At 39.9% G+C, this 22,208-nt stretch overlaps 2 protein-coding genes across 8 annotated transcripts in view; one reads left to right on the forward strand and one right to left on the reverse strand.

The window, feature by feature from the left end:
* The window catches only part of LOC110565725 (EKC/KEOPS complex subunit Lage3-like), a 71,010-nt gene that overhangs the window by 38,028 nt on the left and 10,774 nt on the right, over positions 1–22,208 (reverse strand). For 2 of the 7 annotated variants that reach the window (XM_060386042.1, XM_060386049.1), the window contains exons 2-3: positions 19,451–19,588; positions 12,854–13,034 (exon numbers count right to left, since the gene is read on the reverse strand). The exons of 2 other annotated variants lie outside the window; for them this stretch is intronic. The gene's annotated coding sequence lies outside the window, so the exon portion shown is untranslated. The remainder of the gene's footprint in view (positions 1–12,853; positions 13,035–19,450; positions 19,589–22,208) is intronic. 3 more of the 7 variants (XM_060386044.1, XM_060386046.1, XM_060386045.1) reach the window with 2 other exon arrangements.
* On the forward strand, positions 1,793–21,697 carry Ttpa (alpha tocopherol transfer protein). The gene is made up of 5 exons (XM_060386041.1): positions 1,793–2,049; positions 8,709–8,862; positions 15,774–15,967; positions 18,089–18,199; positions 19,738–21,697. Exons 1-5 carry the CDS (start codon positions 1,846–1,848, stop codon positions 19,909–19,911), a joined length of 837 nt encoding a protein of 278 aa, XP_060242024.1. The 5' UTR covers positions 1,793–1,845; the 3' UTR covers positions 19,912–21,697.

Consider the following 22,208-nt stretch of genomic DNA (forward strand, 5'->3'; position numbering starts at 1 on the left):
TCCACCTACTCCAATACACTGATGGGGTTAAAAAGGAGAGTGGTCTAGAGTTTTAGATACAACCAAAAAAAGCCTCTAGGGGAAGGTGCCCAGACCCTGGGCTGGAGAGTGTGGGACAGGGTAGGGAGGTGTATAGCAGCCATACCCTGTTGACAGGTAGGGAGGAGAATCTGGGGGTCAGGACCACTTTGATAAGTTAAATAAGCATCTCAGTCAGGGTTTGAGACTTAGTTTCCTGATTGGAGTCTGACTATTTTCCTTTTTTAAAAAATTAATTAATTTTTTTATTAATTACAGTTTATTCACTTTGTATCCCAGCTGTAGCCCCTCCCTTTTCCCCTCCCAATCCCACCCTCCTTTCCTCTTCTCCCCCTATGGCCCTCCCCTAGTCCACTGATAGGGGAGGTCCTCTTCCCCTTCCCTCTGACCCTATCCTATCAGGTCTCATCAGGACTGGCTACATTGTTTTCCTCTGTGGCCTGGTAAGGCTGCTCCCCCTCAGAGGGAGGTGATCAAAGAGCCAGCCAATGAGTTCATGTCAGAGACAGCCCCTGTTCCCATTACTAGGGTGGATTCTATTCAGCAGGGTATCAAAGCAGAGGCTGAGATTCATAGCCAAACTTCCAAAGACCATGCATGGAGATAATCTAGAACCCCTGCACGGATTCTGTTTTTTTAATACTGTTCTATCTCCTGCTCAGCATAGAAGTCAAGGCTTGTAGCCCCGGAACCCCAACATCCCCAGCGAGCTGTCTCAGGAGTTCACACTACATCACAGCACATTACCTGCCTCCTTGTTTCCAGTTGTTGGCATCATGTTCTCCTACACCATATTTACTGATTTATCTCTGATCGATCCCCAACCCACACAAAAGTAAAACCTCACCAAGGCAAGAGTTTTGTTTTGTTCTGAGAATACCCCGATAATCAGAACAGGGTCTCCCCCCAGGAACCACTGCATCAGACATTCGTGTTCAGGTTCCTTAAAGGCGCTGGTCTGGTTTCACTTGCACTGCTCATTTAAGAGGAATTAGCTTCAGTTTTATGGACTCTCTTCTGTCTAGGTGGCAGTACAAGTCTAGGATAATTTCAGTGGGTGGAGATGAAGGAAAATGTAGTCATGCTCCTTCAGATTTCTGAGTTATCTCTGCCATCCTCTTCACTAGACATTCTTCAGATTCCGCCACTTAAAGATTTTGACTTGGACAGGTGGTGAAGTCTAAACTCACACAGTTACCGCGTGTTCCCTCCTCAACCCCTTCCCCTTTTATTTGTTTATGACTTTCACAGAGCTAGATGCCAAGATCCGGGAAGCATTTTCCAGGATGGAAGCAAGGAGGGGGAGGAGCAGGGAGACTGCCAAAGGTGTCTTCCTTGAATCCTTAGAGATGGCCTAAGCTCAGCTTAAGGAAGTAGGAGGGAGGATGGCTACTACAGTGTCTGCCACCCGGCTATTAAACGGCAGTTTAAAGGCTCCTTACAACTTCGTGATTCCAAAATGGAATAAGGCGGGGAGGGGGAAGGCAGCGAGGAACGAGTGAGAAAGGTCCTCTGGCAGCCTCCTTATAAACATTCCAAGTAGCTTTTTGAGTTCACATTCTCGACTTTCAACACCAGTGACTTTCCTTAACTGGGGCTGGCTCCTGCTGCGGTGATCAGCACCCGAGAGCACCACGTGGGTTCCTTTAAGACGGCGCCGTGGCCCTTGCACCCCCGGGGCACGGGAGATCGAGGCTTGCCCCGGTGAGTGTGCTGGGGGCGGCGGCCACGGTGGGGGCGGAGGGTGGCGCTGCGCCCACGATGTTCCCCGCGCCACCCTGAAAACGCAGCGGCGGCGCGGCGGGCATGGCAGAGATGCGACCGGGGCCAGTGACCGGGACGCAACTCAACGCGCTGCCCGACCACTCGCCTCTGCTACAGCCCGGCCTGGCCGAGCTCAGGCGCCGGGCGCAGGAGGCGGGCGTCCCGCAGACCCCACAGCCACTCACCGACGCCTTCTTGCTGCGCTTCCTGCGCGCCCGGGATTTCGATCTGGACCTGGCCTGGCGGGTGAGTGCGCACAGGGCCCCCGCAGACCTCGGTGAGCTCGGGCTCCACTCCCGCCGAGCGTGGCATTGTGGCTGCCGACGCGCCCAGAGCCCAGTGGCCCGCGCTGAGCCCTGCGTGGACTAGTCCAGAGCCCGAGCTTAAAGACAGTGGAGTTCAGCCTTGACACACCTGAGGAGACAACTCCAAGTGCGGTCAGAAAAGGACGAAACGGGCACCAGAGGATGAAAAAAACCTACGTTAATAGATCTAAATGCCAGCACAGTCAGGCAGTTCGGAAGTTTGAAATCCGGGGCAGGATGGGCGATTTTGTGCTTTAGGTATTTACAACACTGAGAACACACCGGCCCTGGGGCCAGCGAGGTGCAACCTTGAGTTTGACCCTCTAGGGCTCCATGTCCTTATCTGTTCAGTAACTGTGAGGACAGGACAGTAGTTTCAAGAACTGCACACTGACCTGTAACGGTTAGAACGAGATGTGCACAGCTCTGTGCCTGGCACTGAGTGGTCAGCGGGTCAGCTGAAGGACCTGACCTAGACCTTTCTCCGAGGGAAATACTAGGGTGCAGAATTCCAGCGTGCCCCAGTTTATTGCAAAAGCAACACAACAATACAAAGCAGTCGAAAAATCTTCAAGGAAATTTTCTAAAAGGAAAAAAAGAATTCCCACCACAAACTTGAGTTAGCAGCTGAGTAACCAGGAGTGTCATACTGCCTGTTGCAAACAGGTGCGAGAGGTTGTTTGTTTTGTTGTTGGCTTTTCTCACTGGCTTGTTGTACAGAACCATGTCATGCGAGCACGTGCACATGCATCCTAGTCTTTGTTGAGCTGCTCTTAGCCCACAAGATGGAGATATTACAATAAGTGTATCCAATCAGTTCCTTGTTTGTGCAGTCGAGATTAGTACCAGGTGCTGTCAGGCCCATGCTCACTGCTCATGCCTTCATTCGGGGGTGGGGACCCCCAGTTCTGCTATGCTTGCCATTCATCCCTTCATTTAGCGTTTCTCTCCTTCCTTTTTTTCCACCCACATTCTGCCTTGCCACTGGCAGGTGCGTGTGTTCTCCCACCGACTGCATCCTAGCCTGGGTTTACACTTCATCCTTATACACAAATAGGAACATAGCCTTATGCATCTGTATTGCACAAATCCATCACGTGCAGAAGTGTGATGCTCATATTTTCAGTGTTGAGGAATGCAACAGCTTTGCAGGGAGTTTTCACTATGTTTTCTACTCTGATAAAGTGTGCACTGCAGAAAGGTGTCTTCTCCATATTATTATGTATATTGCCTTACCAAATATGATTTATACCTGCTAGATGAGAAAATTTTTTATTATAATATACATCAATATTGTTATTAGTGAGGTTAACCATATTTTAGATATCTAAAACTAATTTTCCAGTTACCTTTTTAACATATTTTTTCTTCAAAAATACATATTTACATCAAAGAAATTATGCCTGTCCTAGCTTACAGCCTATCTGATATTTAAACTATGTCCTTTCTGAAATAACTAGAATGTTTAAATATAATTGAATGTATTGACTGTTCTTTGTTCTTGAGTTTCATTTGTGTTTTGTTTTCTGGTGACAGGAGTGTATCAGAAGGCTAGCAAGTTAACTGTGCCTTTGTCAAGACTAAGTCTTGCCATATGTGCCACAGCCATGAAGCTGGTGAAATGATCTTTCTCCATCTTTTCACTGTTGTTTCCTTTTACCTTTTTCTTTCTCTTCCTTTCTCTCTTTCTTTCTCTCTTCTTTTTTTTTTTTTTTTTTTTTTTTTTTTTTTCCTGTAGAGCTTCACGATCTTGGACAAATGCTGCCACTCCTGTGGTAGTTTGCTTTTCATAGGATTATATATTTCTCTTGTGGAATTGAACCCAAGTTTTGCTGGGTAAACATGATTCTACTGAATCACACCTCTAGCCTTTGTTTTGGAGGTACTTTTTCCTTTACTTCCCTTCTCTTCTCTCCTCCTCCCCCTTTTCTTTCTTTTCCTGAGCTGGAGACTGAACCCAATGCCATGTACTTAGCAGGCCAGAACACTAGGACTGAGTTTCATCCCCAGCCTGTGTAGAAATGCTTCTATCCAAACTTTTCTTTAGAAATGAATTGACTGTCTATTTTAATGTTGATTTCAATTTATTGAGATTATTTTGATGTTAGAGATTAAATTATCCTTTACCTGTGCATTCTGGGTATGAAGAGTCTCAACACCAATCAATGAATGCACTAGTGTGTGCTTTGCAGCCACTGAATGTGAAAATGCAGTCCCTGTAATTTAAGGACTCATAGTCCTTAGAGATCTGAATAGAGATACTTAATAATAAAATCTATGAGTTGTTGGCCTTAGCTGCTTTTTAAACAGTTATGGGTAAGCAGATGGCGATAGAATCTGTCTGTGGCCACTGTGGGATTGTGAATGTTTCTTGTATTCTTTTTTTTTATTGAATGTTTTCCATTCCACATACCACAATGAATTGCCTATTCGGACTGTGTCTGAGTCCATGGGACAGAATCCAAGTTTCTGTTTGTGACCTCTCTGTCTTGTCTGCCAACTGGAAAGGAAAGGGGAAAGGGCAAAGCTTTGCAACTTATTTTTATTTTATTTTTTCTGCAGTTACCACTGCAGAACTCTCTTGTTTATGGTACAAAGTTTTGTAGAAAAAAATATTCAACAATTCCCTCAATTATAATGGAATTTTTCATTATTCTGGTTTTTGAAGATGTGACAAATGAATATTTTCTAGCCTTACTAGCCAATATGCTAATGGAATGACAGGTACTTTTTCATTTTTTACAAGAAATTAAGACATAGAGTAACTCATTGGTACTCAGATAGCAGTGATATATGGCTTTGAACTTGGTTGAAGCACAACAGAGCCTGTGCTGCTGGAAGACTGCCTTGGCTCCTTCAGGTCAGATCAGTGAGCATGAAAATAGCCACATGTGTGCAATGACTGAACTGTCCCGTTTCTTACATTTCTGTTGTAAGCTGGGATGGTTTGGATGGAGTTTGTTCCCTCAAGACTCATCTTGAAGTTTAATCCCTATGGACAAGTATTAAGACGGAAGAATGAAAACCCAACTGTGGGGAGACATGCCTTTTTATAGAGCATTCAAGAGGCAGAGGCAGGTGTATTTCTGTGAGTTTGAGGCCAGCCTAGTCTATAGAGTGAGGGTTACACATTGAAATCCTGTTCCAAACCCTCGTCTCTCCACCAGAAAAGATGGCAGAAATGTAATTCAACTACTGTATGTGGAGTGGGCTTTCTAGGAAGAGTTAGTCAGTGAAGAGCATTCATGATAGAATAACGATAGTTTTTATGAGACCAACACACGTGTATATATGTATACACACACATATATATATATACATATATGTCCACACATATATACACATGTACTTATGTATTTATATATACATATATGTATATATATGTATATATATGTATGTAGTCACACACACACATATATATATGTGTATATATATATATATATATATATATATATATATATATACCCTGCCGATTCTTGCCATGTAATGCCTGGTGTTTTTTGAGGACTCTACCAATAAGAAGGCCAATAGCATAAGTGGTCCACTAGAACTGTGGACCTAGAACTGTGAGCCAAGATAGACTTCATCTCTTTATAAGTTGCATCATCTTTTATTTAGAAACAAAATTACTCAAGACACACACACATACACACACACGCACACACACACACTCACTCATACAGTGTTTTCAGCACTTTATCTTCACAGTTTCTACCAAGACATCAAAGCTTTTAAAATTCTATGATCTCTTTCTGACAATTTCCATCAAACTGGCTTCTTTTTGTGAAATTTATCATACTATATATAAATATCAATCTTCACTCTGCCTAGTGGGTAAACATTATTTCTCATAGCTTTGTTATCTATCAGTGGGATACCATCAAGGGTCATTATAAGGCAGATGGTATTGTACTATATAAAAGTGGCACACGTATGTTTTTGTTGTTGATGTTGTGATGGTGGTAATCTCAAAACATATGGAAAAATGTAAGAAGAAACCTGTAATGCTGAGCCATCTGTAGTGGTCTTTTTTTTAAACTTTATTTGTGGTGTTCAGGCCTCTCCTCCCTTCCATCAACCCCCAACCTTAAGTAAGAGCGAGAAAAGGTCAGTAGGGAGAGGCGGCCCAGACCCCTTTACTTCTTCTGGCTACTTAGGGTCAAGGGGTTCTTTCAGGTTTCTATACCAATCTCCATCAACCACAGATGCAGCTGGCATCTCTTCCATGCCGCTGTGCCCCAAAGCATTTCTCTCTGTCTGCTCCAAACCGCCACACCATCTTTGGTCTCTCAGGTCTCTTCTCTCCAAATTGCTATATACCACATGCCAACACAGAACACCACATGGTCTTTTTCTCAGCCACATATTTATACTCTCAGAGTCCTAGACCACGACCCTCTCCATGCTGCACATGGAAGGCCATTACCAGCTGGCAAAGATTACACCCAGCACATGACAATTGGCAGATGTGGATAAACTACAGCCCAACTAAAATCCCATACTTGGGATTAAAACAAAAGCAGATTTTCATAACATAAAAACAAACAAACAAACCCTTCATTACAGAAAACTACTTTAAATACGTTTTAAGTAGACATTTCCAATTTTTCAGTGGAATAGGCAGCCTTTGGTAACAAATAGTTATTTTGCAGCCAGTTTGGTTTTGGTTCTTGTTTGTTTGTGTGGGTATTTGTTTGTTCTGGACTTGAGTTTGGCTTAGGAACAATTTACTTTTACCATTAACATTTATGTTAATGGACTTCTAATTTGTTTATCAGCATAGAATAAATGACCAAAGGTTTGGATTTTGAGCCTTTGGGAAATGTAAGTGCCAAGATGCATGACAGTAGTTGTTTATATTTACAGACGTAATTCTTTTCAAATGTGGCTGATTGAATCCTGCATTGATACACTCTTTCATTCAGCATGTCTCTATGCCCCAAGAGCCCACACGCTCTCTGCAGAGACATGATGAATGTGCTGCCTCCATTAGCTCAATGCGAGACACTTTCACATTACCAGGATGATAAAACCACTATTCTTTATAGTCACCAAGATGCTGCTTTCAACATTTACACTGAAGCAGGATTTAAAGGTTTATTTTGTCTGAGGGAACTGTTAAAAAGTGAGGATCATAAAATGTTACTGACACTGATTCCACTGCCACCTAGGACAGGAGGAAGAAGCAAAGTTCATAGTATAGGACAGAATGAATGTATCAGAACTACAATGAGCCTCTTGTTCTTGCTGCCTTTAGAAATGGCTATTTAGGTCACCAATTACTTTTGATGGCAAACTGACTGACTTTCCTTTTTCTTACTTTGCTGAATTTGATCCTTAGTAAGTCTCTCTTTTTTTTAAGCTAAGGAGACTTTATAAGATGCAGAAATGAAAGAGACAGACAGAAAGGAAGAAAAAAAGACAACATGAGAATAGGAAGTAGGGAGAGAGAAAGAAAAGTGAGGACCACAGAGGCTTTGTTCTAGAGGGCTCCATGATACTTCCCTCGTAGCCCGACTGGCTCTTCTCCCAGCCATTCCTGGTCAGGGACTTGCTGTACAGTGCAGAATTCACCTGAGCATAAGCTATTTGTAGGCCTTCCTCTGGATTATTACTCTTTTGTGGCTACAGTTACAATGTTTATGATAATGAATTTTAAATATAAAGTTTCTTTGGTGGAGCTTCACCAGAGTAAGACCCTAACTCAATGAAGAATGAGGTTCACATACAGTGTCTTTTCTGGTGTTTCCACAAAATGCTTACTATATCTTTGTCTTTAACCTAACTGTGGTTTTATGTGGCTAGTAATACTCTTTAGACATAAAACAAGCACAATGTCAGTTTAGGGAAAACAAGAATACAAAAAAAAAAAAAAAAAATCCGGAAAGAAAATTAAGTGAAGATAACTTTTTGTTTACTGACTAATTATTCTGGTACTTCTAGGGGAGTGGCAATGGGTTTCCTTTAAACCATATTTTGCCAAGATCTATTGTTTAGTTACACGGCTTCTTTGCTTTTTAATTTATTTGACTGACTTTGATGCCTTGTTTCAAAAGTACTAGCAGTGGTATTCCTATTGCTAAATAGAAAATAGCCCCCCAAGGTTCTTGACCTACAGAACAACTCCACATTCACCTGAGTTCTCTGCCTTGGCTGAGGCTCAATGGGATGATCCATTTTGGCTATTATCATCCAGTAATCGGACAGATATCTGGACCAGAAAGCAAACTCAGACGGCACCAGGGTTTCTAGGTCTTGTGAAGCGTCATTTCTGCAACTACACTATGTCGAAGTAAGGTGTAAGGCCAATTGCACTTCTTTCTGGAAGGTACACATTAGAAGGTCTAGACTTTTTGGTGACTATTTTGGGAGACTATTATGGATGGCCACTAAAAATCTTGAACTCAGGACCAACTCTCATCTCAAATAAGATAAGGATGTCAAATCATTAATGAAAGAAACTTTTGACTTTTACAACTAAAAAGCTCTTTGAGAGTCTAAAATGACAGGTGACATGGTTCAAACACAATAGCAAACCTTTTAACTATTTTAAAAATTCTTATTACATATATAATTATGGACGTATTTTATTTTTTTCAGTTAATGAAAAACTATTATAAATGGCGAGCAGAATGTCCAGAATTAAGTGCAGATCTACACCCTAGAAGTATCATTGGACTTTTGAAGGCTGGCTACCATGGAGTTTTAAGGTCCAGGGATCCTACCGGCAGTAGAGTTCTTATTTACAGAATTGGTGAGTCATAATAGCAGTTCTCCTCCCTCTCATTTTGTCTTCACTTCTCTCGTTCATTACTAGGTGTTCTCGTGTTTGTTTTGGTCAATGTCTTATCTGACCAGGATACTATAGCACAGTTCCATAGACAAGTTGCTTAGAAAATTGAAATTTAGTTTTTAGTGCTGGAGGCTATGAATTCCAACATTGAAGAACCAGTGATTTTGTTGTGATGAGGGCCTGTGCTCTGGTTCACAGAGATTTCCTCACCCTGCCCTCATACAATGTAAGGAGAACAGTAATAAGGGTGTCTTAACAATAGCACTAACCCTATTCATGAGGATCCTACCTTTGAACCTAATGAGTTTTCCAAATCTGTTTCCTAATACCATAAACTACATTAAGATGGCTCAGCAGCTAAAAGTACTTGCTACAGAAGTCTGATTTCAAACTTTGGAACCCATAATGAAAGGGAAGACCTCACTCCAAAAATTATCCTCTGATTTGTACATGTGCACCATGGCACATACTTCTGTGTGTACGTGTACTGGGGGGTGGGTGCACACAAAGAAATACCATAAACTTGGAAGTAGAATCCTATCGTGTGAATTTGAAAGATACATAAACACTTATATCCATAACTGATGACCCATAGTCTCTGCCACATCTTTAGTTCTGTGTGGTTAAACTTTCAGGTGACAGCAGAGACCACAGACATTGCATGGCCTTTGGTATAACAAGGGCCACAGACATCAACACAGCCTCTGGCTGTGTAGTCTGTGGCCCATGTGGCTCCTGTTACCACAGGAGGTCATGTGGATTTTCGAGGTCAGTGCTGCGACCTGAAGCTGTGTTGATGTCCATGGAGCAGGTGGCTGCTGGATGACCGTATTGGTGTCTGTGGCCCATGTTGCCCTGGAGGCCATGTTGATGTCCTTGGCCTGTGGGGCTGCTAAGGGCTATAATGGTGTCAATGGCATGCTGCTGCAGAAGTTGATATCTGTGGTCTGTACTGGCACCAGGGACCATGCTGATATCTGTGACAACATGCTGATGTCAGAGACCATGTAGAAGTCCATGATCCGTGCTCCTGCTGACTGTAAAGACCAAGGTAGTTACTTTTGCAGTGATATTGATGACTGAAGACTCACAGTTGAAAAAGGGGCATGGAAGGTTTCTGTGACACCCCCTCCCCACCACACACACACACACACACACACACACACACACACACACACAGAGTAACAGCCTAGAAAGGAAGCCACTGAGGAGAAGTCCTAAAAATTGTTGTGTGGATGCTGAAATATATGTAGCTCTCCATAACTGATGACTTCTGGCCAGGTTCTGTGCGGGGAAGGGCTCAGTTTTCTTTCAGGAGCTGGCCACTGGGAGTTTAACCATGTTTCAGTAAGTATACGGGCAGCACAGATTGTATTCTTCTTCTCCTCCTCCTCCTTCCCTTTCTTCTTCTCTTCTTCCTCCTCCTCTTCTTCTTCCTCTTCCTCCTCCTATCCTCTTCTTCTTCCTCTTTTTCCTCTTCATCTTCTTCCTCTTTTCCTCTTCTTCCTCTACCTCTTCTTCCTCATCCTCTTCCTCTTCTTTCTCCTTTCCTCCTCCTCTTCCTTCTCTTCCTCTTCCTCCTCTTCTTCTTGGATACCAGGAAGAACTGGGAGGTGAGTGTAATGGAGTGAATGATGTGACATTCCCAAATGAAAGTATTGCATTGGAAAACAAACAAACCAAAACAACCAACCAAATTAAAACAAGCAGACAAACAAAACTTTCAGGTGAAAGGAGAGAATCCCATTTTTCCAGCACGTCCTCATAGTCCAGTTGAAGAAACACAGTTAACCAACATTTCAGGAACAGAATTTCTTCAAATTGTATTTACAAATATACTCTCTGTCTGTCTCTCTCGATGGAGTCTCAAAATATTACCCACACTAACTTTGAGTTCAAGTAGCTTTGAACTTCTGGGCTCAAACTATCACCCTGCCTCAGCCTAGTCCCTAGTGCAATCATGGGAAGGTGCCACAATGCACAGCTCATTTCTTCTCCTTTAAAATTTAAGTGTTTATATATTAATGATCACTGCTTACCTCTGTATGCAATCTCTACCTTTCCTTCAACTGCTTCATGTTTGTTAAAGAGAAGATGCTGTTTTTAACTCTTGAAAGTCTATGTACTTTGACTGGAGTACTATGACTGGAGTCTATATTTCTTGCCCCAGATTACATATTAAATAAAAATGAACTAATCATGGAGTCTTGGCTTTTCTGTCTTTCTGCTGTTCCATCCATGTCAGAAGAAGCTTCTTAGGGATGGGCTGGTCAGCATATATGTTTGAGTTAGCAAAGAAACCAATATATTATAAAAACTTAGGATTACCAGTTCAATTCAAATTTCAGATAAACCATAAACAAGTTTTCAGTATGCCTGGAACATACTTATATTAACTCTTATACAAATTTATCTAAAATTCACAGTTTAAGTGGTGCTTATATTTTACATGATAACTGTGCTTAAGTTACAAGAGCCCAAAACTGAAGCATACAGATGTTTTATTTCTTTCTGCCTGCCTCCTGCTTTTTTAAGTGTCTAGGTTTTGGAGTACCTGGCTGAGTAGTTGTTGTTTGTTTTGTGTTTCTAGTGTAGAAATTAAATGAAACAAAAAGAAGTGAAAACAATATTTTTGTAGTGAGAAAGCCAATGCGTTTTTTTTAAATTTTTCATCAATTACACTTTATTCATTCTGCATCCCCCCATAAGCCCCTCCCTCCTCCCCTCCCAATCCCACCCTCCCTGTTTTTTTTTTTTTATCACAAATATCATAGCGGCAAACTAAAAGGTCTATTGTACAGCCTGGGCCTCTGGGAGTGTAGTTATTTAAAAGTGTGTTATTTAGGAGCTGGGAAGATAGTTCAGTTGGTAAAAGACTTGTGGTGTAAACATGAAGACCTGAGTTCAGATCTCCCAAACTCATTGAAAAGCTAGCGCATGCTTCAGTACTTGTCTGCAACCCAAGTCATGGGGACCCATGGATACCTGGACCTTGCTGGCCCGTCCGTCTGCCACAATCAGTGAGCTCCAGACTCAAAAAAATAAGGTATAGAACGACAAAGACACCCAACATTGAACTCTGACCTTCATGTATAGCCATGTGTGCATGTTGCACACACACACACACACACACACACACACACACACACAAAATGTGTCACTTAATTCAAAGATATTTAACATCAAAGATACATAGGTTTAAGGAAGGTCAGAATAGAAAAGCATGTTGCAAGTCTCCTGTGTGCTATGTTATTCTAGAATGAAAAGAAGAAACTCAGAATTTTGTGAATAAAATAAAAGGACAGAATAAAATATTTTCTCAATTTAATTGAATTAATGATGTAGCTACATCTGTGATAGACTTTTTTTTTACAGAAGCCCAGTGTGGCCATCTCCCCTCTGTACTATGTTGGTACAGTAAAAGCAGTGAGAAGATGCAGAGCCCTTGCCTCTACATGGACCTTTATCAGACCCATGACAGAGGATGTAATTTGTGACCTTTGCAATCAACTACTAAACTACAGCAGCAAAAGCAAATTTTAACAATGAAGATTCAGTTTTAATGATACTTGAGTTATTATGAATTGAAGCTATGGGGCATGTTGACTTTATTGAAATCTGTAAAATGCATGTACTAAAACCCTACACCACAGAGTTGCTGTGAGAATTACATCTTGTTTTATACAGTACATACATGCACACGCACAAAAACTATAACAAGAACATTATCTGGTGCACAATGAATAATAAATGCAAGGTAGATGCTAGGGAAGTAATTAAAATTCTAGTTTCTCATGTCTTTCTTTATGGAACGCTCTTAGTTAGCCAGTACTGTGCAATAGAGCCTTCTGGGAAGATCCTGTTTTACTGTACCCACTAGTTTATACATAACTATTGAGAATTTGAACCGAAGCTACTGGAATGAGAAACTGAACTTTTAATTTATACTCACAGAAAGTAAATACAGGGCAAAACAGGCCAGACAAGTCAGTTGGCTCAGGAATTAGTCAGAAATTGTTGTATGATCTGCAGATTTCCTTTGTTGCACTCATATTTCATCACTGTAGCATTCATCTGAAGTTGTGTCATATTTTTGAGCTGAATTCCTATATTCTTACCAAGAATCCAAGTTGCTGTAAAGCAAAGTGACATCCCACCATGACTTTCCATAAATTCCACGGCCATTTTCTAGATTTGTATCTTTTTCCTCAAGGCTGGACAATACCAACTGACATTTATAATTGTCAAGGTTCAGCCTCTAAAAACAAAAACTCCTCCTCAGTCCCACTTAATCCAGCCTCCCCGACCCCCCTCCTGGGCACCTCTGGTTTCACTGTTTCTGCCCGTGGCCAGACTGCTTGTGTCCCTGCATCTGACCAACCTTACTTCTCAAGATTCTTATGTGTGCCTTGGTCTGGCTTCATTCCCACCTCTACTGAAAGGACCTGAGGCTAAGCAACCCTCTTTCCAGCAAATCTGATAAACAAACCATACTCTATTTGGCTTCAGCAGCCAGCCAGCACTTCTCTCTTATGAACTACATTATTCTGTGTCACTGTTGCCATGCATTCCAAGAGTTTTTCCTTAAACTAAACTGCACTCTTCATTTCTACCCTAGGAACCACCTGTTTTATTATTATTATTATTATTATTATTATTATTATTATTATTATTATTAATTTTATCAGCCTCTTGAATTCTGAAATCTGAGAGGACACTACTCAGATTTCATTACATATGTATCTCATTTTTACAAACTAAAACAAAAATATGCATTTGTGTATATCTGTGAAGGGGTATGTGCACATTCGTGAAGATAACCCACAGAAGCCAGACACAATGTGGGATCTGCTGGAGCTGAGACACAGGAGGCTGTTAGCTGCTCGTGAGCAACGTGAGTGCTGGGAATGAAATTCAGGTCCTCTGAAAGAACAGAGGAGTTGTAATTGCCAAGGCAGATTCGAGCCAATTAGCTTCTCTCTCCTGTAACAGAGATGTTTAGATCGATTCTGGCCAATCCCTGCCATAGGTGCCATCTAAGCACTAGCACCAACAGAGTCATTTCTTTGCCGTGTTTTATTCTTTGAAGATTCAGATCAATACAGCTGGTTGTCTGCACTACTCGCACCAGCTGGCAGTCGCTCCGTCACCACTGTGGAATGTGTGCATGCGCTTTTCCACTCCCCAAACACCATCTCAGTGAATAGCGCATCCCATTCAATTGGAGGCCTAAGCAAGGATATCTGAGTTTCTGAGCTTTTACAATTTCTTTGTTATTAATCATTTTCTTTCTTTTATTCTTCTTCCCTTCCTTCCGTCCTTTTCTCTTTTGACAGGAGCTCATAGAGCCCAGGGTGGCTTTGAACTCACTGTATAGCTAAAGATATCCTTGAACTCCCAATTCTCTGACTTCTACCTTCCAAGTGCTCCCACCATGCCGGTTTCTCAAACTGAGCTTATGTGGTCAGGCTTGGTGGCAAGAGCCTTTACCCACTGAGCCATCTTTCTGGCCTTATCTATTCTTCTAGATTCCACTCTCCTCTTCTTACATCTGTTGACAACTAGTTTCTTCTTTTAAGTCAGTTTTCTCTCTTAATTGTTTCCTTGAATTTTTATTTATTTTTTTTTGCTTTGTCTATGGAGTTTGGTGCCTGTCTTCTTTGTGAATCATAAGACAATTTTTAATACATCTGGATTATTTTAAAATACCACTTGTTTGCCTATCCATTACTGTTATCATTTCTGCCTGCCATGTCCTGTCTTATAGATGGTGGGGAGGGACGGGTTGTATAGACAAGACTATCAATACCTCCTCTCTCCATAGGAACTCTTTGTTTTCTGGGTTTGTACAGCTGCATTCTCAAGACCAGCTTCTTGCTCAAGCCTATAGGGACATGACTGCCCTGTGCTGCTTGTCCCTGAGATATTGCATATGACCAGCTGTCTATCTATTCCACAGGCTTGGGAACCTCTTTGGTTGCTGTGTTAAGTCACCTGTCCACCATTGTGACAGAGTTTCTGAGGAAATCAATGTGACAGGAGGAAAGATTGGTTCTCCAGGCCTAAGCCCAAAAGTGCTTGGTTTTATTATTGTAGGCTTGTGTTGATGCAGTGAACCATAACAGGGAGAGCAGGGTAGAGGACAGCTGACAAGATTATGGTGTTCAGGAGGCAATAAGTGAGAACAAGAGACAAAGTATCCTCAAGTGCACACCCCTAATGACCCATTTCTTCCAACCAGGCCCTACTTCCAAAGTTCTGAATACCATCCAACAGTCCATGACCTTATTAATCCATAGATGCCTTAGTCCACTGATGAACTTAGAGCTCTCATGAGCTAGTTCCCTCCAGAAAGCACTATCTCTGAACACAGATGCATTAGGAACCAAGCCTGTAGCACATGAGCTGGTAGGTACACTTCATATCAAAGCCACAAACTGCCAAGATCCTTGCTGCTGATTGCAACCCAGACTCACACTTTTCTATTTCTGAGCTTGGAGCACAGTCAGAGGCATTAAACATTTCCATTTCTAGGCACAGCCCTTTTTTGATGTGATGGTGTGACTTCATTTATCAATCAAATTTGATCTACATTCATCCTTACCCCAAACTATTAAAAATCTATTAATTGCCAGAAATTTAAGGAAGAAGGGAAAAGCAGGCAAATATTTGCACCTCAATTCAATCTATTGCTTAATTTATGGTCCCTTGTTCATGATTTTATTTCTACCCATCCTTTAGGCCTTAAAATAATCTGTCCCTTTAAAGAATCTGATTCTTCATTAAATGCTAAGATATGATATGTTTTTATCTATCTATCTATCTATCTATCTATCTATCTATCTATCTATCTATCTATCTATTTATTGTAGCATACTGGGATCCAAAAGTTTTTACAGCCTATGATGTATTTCGTGTAAGTCTGATCACATCAGAGCTCATTGTACAGGAGGCAGAAACTCAACGGAATGGAATCAAGGCCATATTTGATCTAGAAGGCTGGCAGATTTCTCATGCTTTCCAAATTACTCCATCTGTGGCCAAGAAGATCGCTGCTGTACTTACAGTGAGTATATATTTCAATTATTATGTGTTAATTATATAACAGTGTCTGTGTATACTTTAGAAACTTAAATATTAGAAATGACAGGTATATATTTAAACAAGGTTAACAGTAAATATAATTAATTTTAAATAAATACATTCAAAATAAGTAACTACAGAATTTATACATTTAAATAATAAAGGGATGTTATTTTATTTTGTTCATTTAAGTTTCTTCCTAAATTAAAAAGTTGGCTCAAGGCAGGCATGGTAGAACACATCTGTAATCCCAGCATTTGGCTGGTGCACACAGAAGGATCAGAAGGCCAGCCTGGGCTACATGAGACTTGATATCATAATACTAATAAGAATATTGACTAAAATATATTTATAATAATGATACAATACAATATCACATGTTTTTCCAGATATAAATTGATATGCCTTTCTTCAGAAATGAAATCTTTGTGTATGTACCATAGTTCTTGTGTGTGTACCTACACATGTGCGTACGTAAGGAAGCCAGAGAACAGCCTTAGATGTCCTTCATTAGGTGTCATTTACTCTATTTTGAGACACGGTCTCTCACTGGCCTCCAATGATTAGGCTAGGCTAGCTGGCCAACTAACCCCAGGGGCCTGTTGCCACCACCCCAGTGCTAGGGTTATAACCATATGCAAACATGCTCAGCTCCCCCAATTCATGCATTTGGGGATCAGTCCCAAGTCCTCACAATTACATATCAAGCAGATGACTAGCTAAGGCTACTTTCTGGCCCCTAACATCTTTAAAAATAGCCATTATCTTTAACCTAGTAATTTTACTACTGGAACCGAGCTAAAGGATGATCCTAAATTACAGTAAGAACTTGTAACAGTAATATCTTCCTCTGTGCTTGGTACTTCCCTAAGTCTCAAATGCATTTCTACTTAACAGCCATCCTGGGTGGTGGCATAGAATGACCATTTCAAGTGAGCAGTGACCTAAGGATCCTAGTCCAGGTCAGCTGCATTCTACAGTCACCTCTCTTACTACATAGAGACAGTGCCTGCATCATAACTTCTAATAGAAGAAAATTAGATATAACTTACTTGCCCAGAAATAAGAAAGGGATCACTTAAATGATGACATATCCATTTGATGGACCATCTCAACAATGTTAAAACTCATAGTGCTCCCCACAAATCGTATTGCAACAATGGGGCAAAACAGGATGCAAGATGTTTAGAGAGTATAATTGGCAATTAAGCTTAAATAAAATTACACATAGACTCTGTAATAAAAATAAATTAATAACACATCTCTAAACAGCAAGTTGGGGGAAATTCTTCATAAGAGAGGGATAAAAAACAGTCTTCATTAACAGTAATAGTTAAATTTCAGGATAAGAAAACTATTGATGAGTTGGTGTTTTTTTCAGGTCTTAACATTTTAAGTAGTCCATATGGCTTTGATACTAAAGATATATACCAATATCAAAAGTTTAAAAAGTATGTACCTATTGTGATAGTCTTTCAATTTTCATTGCTGTTTGAGTATTTTTCTCTAAAAATATTTTTTTTTGGTAAAAATACTAAATTAAAAAAATGTTCCAAATCATCGTTTCCCTAGTAGAAGCTTTATGTGTGACTAGCAAGTGGATTTTCTGCTAAAGTGGGTAGGATGGCTCTTAAAATACTTTTAAGATCTTTTCTGAGTACACTGACAATGATATATAAACCAGGATTTTGTGTTGACAAAATAAATCATTTTGAAAATGAAGTCACACTTTAGATTTTGTTGTGTGTGTGTGTGTGTGTGTGTGTGTGTGCTCATGCTTACTCATATATGAATGGAGGAGCGAGGTTAATGTCTGCTGTCTTCTACTGCTCTCCACATTATTTTTTGAAGCTTATCATTTCTGTTAGGCTGGCTAGAGTGAAGATCTGCCTATGTCTGCTCCTTTGTACTGGGAACACACACAGCCATGCTGGTTGTTTCCATGGAGACCTCAGGTCTCCATCCTTGCACAGCAAGCACTGTACCCAAGGAGCCATCTTGGAGATCCTTATAATGTGTTCCTAGAAAAGACTTGTCTTTAGGAATGTAACTGCAGTATTTATGTTTTGTTATTAAGGTTTTTATTTTTCTTTACTTTCAAAAGGATTCCTTTCCATTGAAAGTTCGTGGTATCCATTTGATAAATGAGCCAGTCATTTTTCATGCTGTCTTTTCCATGATTAAACCATTTCTGACTGAAAAGATTAAGGACCGGGTAAGTAAAATATATGCAAATGATTGTTTCCTGAGAATATTCTTACCTCTTTCCATTTAAGGATGTCTTTATTATATTCCCATACTTATCAAACATGTCAACTACTCTTTTTTTTTAAGATTTTATTTATTTATTTTATGCATATTAGTGCTCTAAGAGGGCAGTAGAGGGTGTAGATGGTTGTGAGCCACCATGTAGTTGCTGGGAATTGAACTCAGGACCTCTGGAAGAGCAGACAGTGCTCTTAACCACTGAGCCATTTCTCCAGCCTCTCAACTACTCTTACAAATAAAAGAAAATTGACTTTACTTTTGAAGAATCTAGCATTACTGGCTGTGAAACTCTGGGAAAACTGACTCTCATGTATCACTGGAGTGTAAAATATATTCCCTCTAGAGGGCAGTGTGGTATAATAGTTATGACAAACTATGTCAGCATTTTCTGGACATTCATCAGATACAGCTGTATACCAACACAAGCATATATAGTAAAGAAGATTAAAACCATGAAGCATTCACCATGAGGGGTCTGGGGAGCAAACTGTGACAAATTCACAAGACGGCAGCGTGTGTTTTAAGATGAAATGCGCACCATGCACAGGAGTGTTATGGCATGCCACCCTTGCTGTGAAGAGGGAGAATCAGAACATATAACTATGGCTGCACAAAAACAGATTCTGTTAGGACAGACAGAAAACAGTCCAGTGATAGAAGGTGAGGGCAGAGTTTGCAGCAAAATCTGTGTTTTGTTTGTTTCTTTTTTTTATTATCTTGTTTTGATTTCTAACTTATGTGGTTGTGTTATACAAATAGAAACACATACAGTCTTAAGTATTAAATAGATGTAACTGAAACATATCATGCCTGGGGCATATGACTTTAATGTCTTGCAGCTAACCAAAGTAGTCAATGTTCACTAACCTGTCCTGCTGAGCTTCATTTCACACAGAATTTTTTTAGTTCACATTTTGTTGTTTAGAAATTTTAAAATGTTGACAATAATTTGCTGTTCAGAGCAGCAACTGCTTGCCTGACCTAATCTGCAGAGGAGCGCTCTGACAGCTTTCATTCAGGATGTTGTTACATTGTTCAACTGTCTGTGTTTTCTACGGAGCTAAAGTTACAAATCTCCTTGTATGGGTTCTGGGAACTGAATGAGGTCCCCAGGGCCATCTCTCCATTCCCAACCCTCATTACCCAGCACATATAGGTTCTTATCAACTGGTTGCTGAAAGCATTGATAAGCATTTACCTCTATATGGGTATCCTTGCAAAGTCCTCTGTTGGCAGAGAAATGATCCAAAGAGAGACAAGAATGAAGCTCGGTTCAGTGAGACTTTACTTAGCCAGACTGGTTCAGACTTCTGGAGTTTGACCTCAAGCAGTTTATCTAGAGCAGAGGAATAAAGGGAGCAGTATTTAGAGGTACCTGCTTGCCTCAGTGTACCCTGTTTTGTGAGGTTAGTTTTTCACTGGAAAGGCTTCTAGCATGGTGAAGTCAGAGACAAACAATACCTTCTAAAACACTGGCTATTTCAGATTCATCTGCATGGAGACAGTTACAAATCAACCATAATTCAGCACTTCCCAGACATTCTTCCTCTGGAATACGGTGGCAACGAGTTCTCCATGGAGGATATTTGTCAGGAGTGGACAAATTTTATAATGAAGTCTGAAGATTATCTGAGCAGCATTTCTGAGACCATCCAATGAGAAGTTATTTCCCGTGAATGTCTTAGTCATTAAAAATTCAAGAATGGGATCCTATCTGGTTACTAAATTCAGAAGTAACCCTTCTAAATGAATTGATGCTTATCTGATCTTTAAACATTCAACATGGATATCTGGGGAATGGCTTAACTTTTCCAATGTTCTGTTCCTTTTATATCAATTAAATGCTAGAAGAGACGTGAAGGGCAGACATAGCTATATCTAAAGTACCTGTTCCAGTGTATCTTTGTATGGTTCGGGAAATTTTTATGATCACATTAATACTAGACTGAACACTAGTCCACGGGAAAGAAACATTGAGCATATCAGCTGATGTGAAACAGTGTTAGTGCTCAGTTGCAGTTGGTGTCAGGTTACATTTCAGACTGCAATCTGCAAGCTTTATGTTGGCAGGATAGCTCATCTCAGGAAAAGCCTACTTTAGCATATGCACACAGAAGCCTATGAGTGGACATCACACACTATTAATACTGCAATCAATGAAATCACTGTGGTTGAAAAAATTATTTACTTTAGAAAATATTCTGAGCACAACTGATGGTTTCTCATATAGTCTTGTATTTGCAAATAAGTAAAGGATATAATTACGGCTTCTGTTTATGACTTAGATGGAAAAGTAGGGGCACATGTCTTTTAAACAGACTGTTCATACTTGAAAATTTAACAGAACTACACAAGTGAAAGGAAGTGTTTACATTTTTAACCACCAGCAGTTATGTCTAGTATTTTTCAGATTATTCATAAAATAACTTGAGCTTTACTATTATCTCAAATATTTTAAGTCCCACCATTGATGTTTAATTTAACAGTCAGTAGCTAGGTGTGCTCTCTGTATCACAGTGCAGTTCATTTCTAAGGCTTTCATTCATTGAGAAAGGTGTACTCTAATCCCATATTCAGTACAATCTTCAATTTCTGGCATAAGTTTTTACTTAGTTTTTTAAATTAATTTTCTTTTGAACTTGAAAGAATACAATATAGAGAACTTGTTGAATTTGTGTTCAACTGTGTAGGCTTCAACATTAATCATAAAGAGTATCTGTGTAGGATATTTTTCATTGTAGAGGGGTGTTTGTCTTTATAAGAAAATAAGTTTAATCAGATGAGCTGACACTTATGATTCTCTGTACATATACCTCTGAAAAAACTGAAATGAGTGATGTTCTTTAGAGAACGTGTCTAATTTTGATTTAGCAACTAGATGCTAACTTTACTATTTGATTTTACTAAAAAAGATACCTTTTTTCTTAAAAAATTAATGTTCTTTATTAAATTATAAAATTAAAATTGTATAAAAATAATAGAAAATCAGTTAAAGTAATAATGAGTAACACAATACCTCTGGCTTATCAAGCTTTTAATCGCAGAAACTCAGTCAATCACCTTCTTTACATGTTGCTATTAAATTATTTGCCATGACTCTGAAGCAATGGCACAATACAATAAGGGTGCATGTTTTAAATGTCTACATTAGTGAAGTAATTAACAAGAAACTGGATTTTAAAATGTCAATCAGTGTAAGTGCATTCTATGATGGGGCTTTCAAATGTTTATAAAATGAAGCAAGCCTATGAAGACCATCAATGAACAATGTGAGTAGACAGTTTGAAGGGTGCTGTGCAAATAACTGTGGAATTCTCCATGCTGCTGCACTGCATTTGTGACAGAAGCACTTTCCAAGAGGGGAACTCAATAGGTGCTCAGTGTGTTGCTGAACTTCACAATAATTTGCTTTAATATTGTTAAAAATAAACATCTTTCTCATAAACCATGGCATTGATAGTTTTCATTTAAAATGTAAAGGAGGCATTCTTTTAAAAAATGCTATTTCTTTCAGAAAAAAATTAAGCAAAGACATACCACATTTCCTTATCCATTATACAAACATTGGTTCCCTTGTTTACACACTTTAGGTGCAGACTATTTTTCCTGCTGCTGAGCTCTCTTTAGTGTTATATCAAGGAGAGACACTGCAACATAAATTCCAACCTTGAGTCATATGTCTTTGGAATTCATGTTCAGTTTTACTTGAAGGGTAAAACATACCTAAAACATTATATATACATATATATTAGAGATGTAAATAATTTTTTTTATTTATTACAATTTATTTACTTTGTATCCCAGCTGTAGCCTCCTCCCTCATCTCCTTCCAGTCCCACCCTCCCTTCCTCTTCTGCTCCCTTGCCCCTCCCCCAGTCCAATGATAGGGGAGGTTCTCCCCATTCAATCTGACCCTAGCCTATAAGGTCTCATCAGGACTGGCTACATTGTCTTCC

This window comes from Meriones unguiculatus, chromosome 6, assembly GCF_030254825.1.
Source record: "Meriones unguiculatus strain TT.TT164.6M chromosome 6, Bangor_MerUng_6.1, whole genome shotgun sequence".
NCBI classification, from domain to species: domain Eukaryota; kingdom Metazoa; phylum Chordata; class Mammalia; order Rodentia; family Muridae; genus Meriones; species Meriones unguiculatus.

Bases quoted from the DNA above. Each gene is read 5' to 3' on its own strand.
- Ttpa (XM_060386041.1), top strand. From the start codon at position 1,846: ATGGCAGAGATGCGACCGGGGCCAGTGACCGGGACGCAACTCAACGCG. The intron at 2,050-8,708 runs GTGAGTGCGCAC...TATTTTTTTCAG, and splicing joins ATCTGGACCTGGCCTGGCGG to TTAATGAAAAACTATTATAA. The intron at 15,968-18,088 runs GTGAGTATATAT...TACTTTCAAAAG, and splicing joins AGATCGCTGCTGTACTTACA to GATTCCTTTCCATTGAAAGT.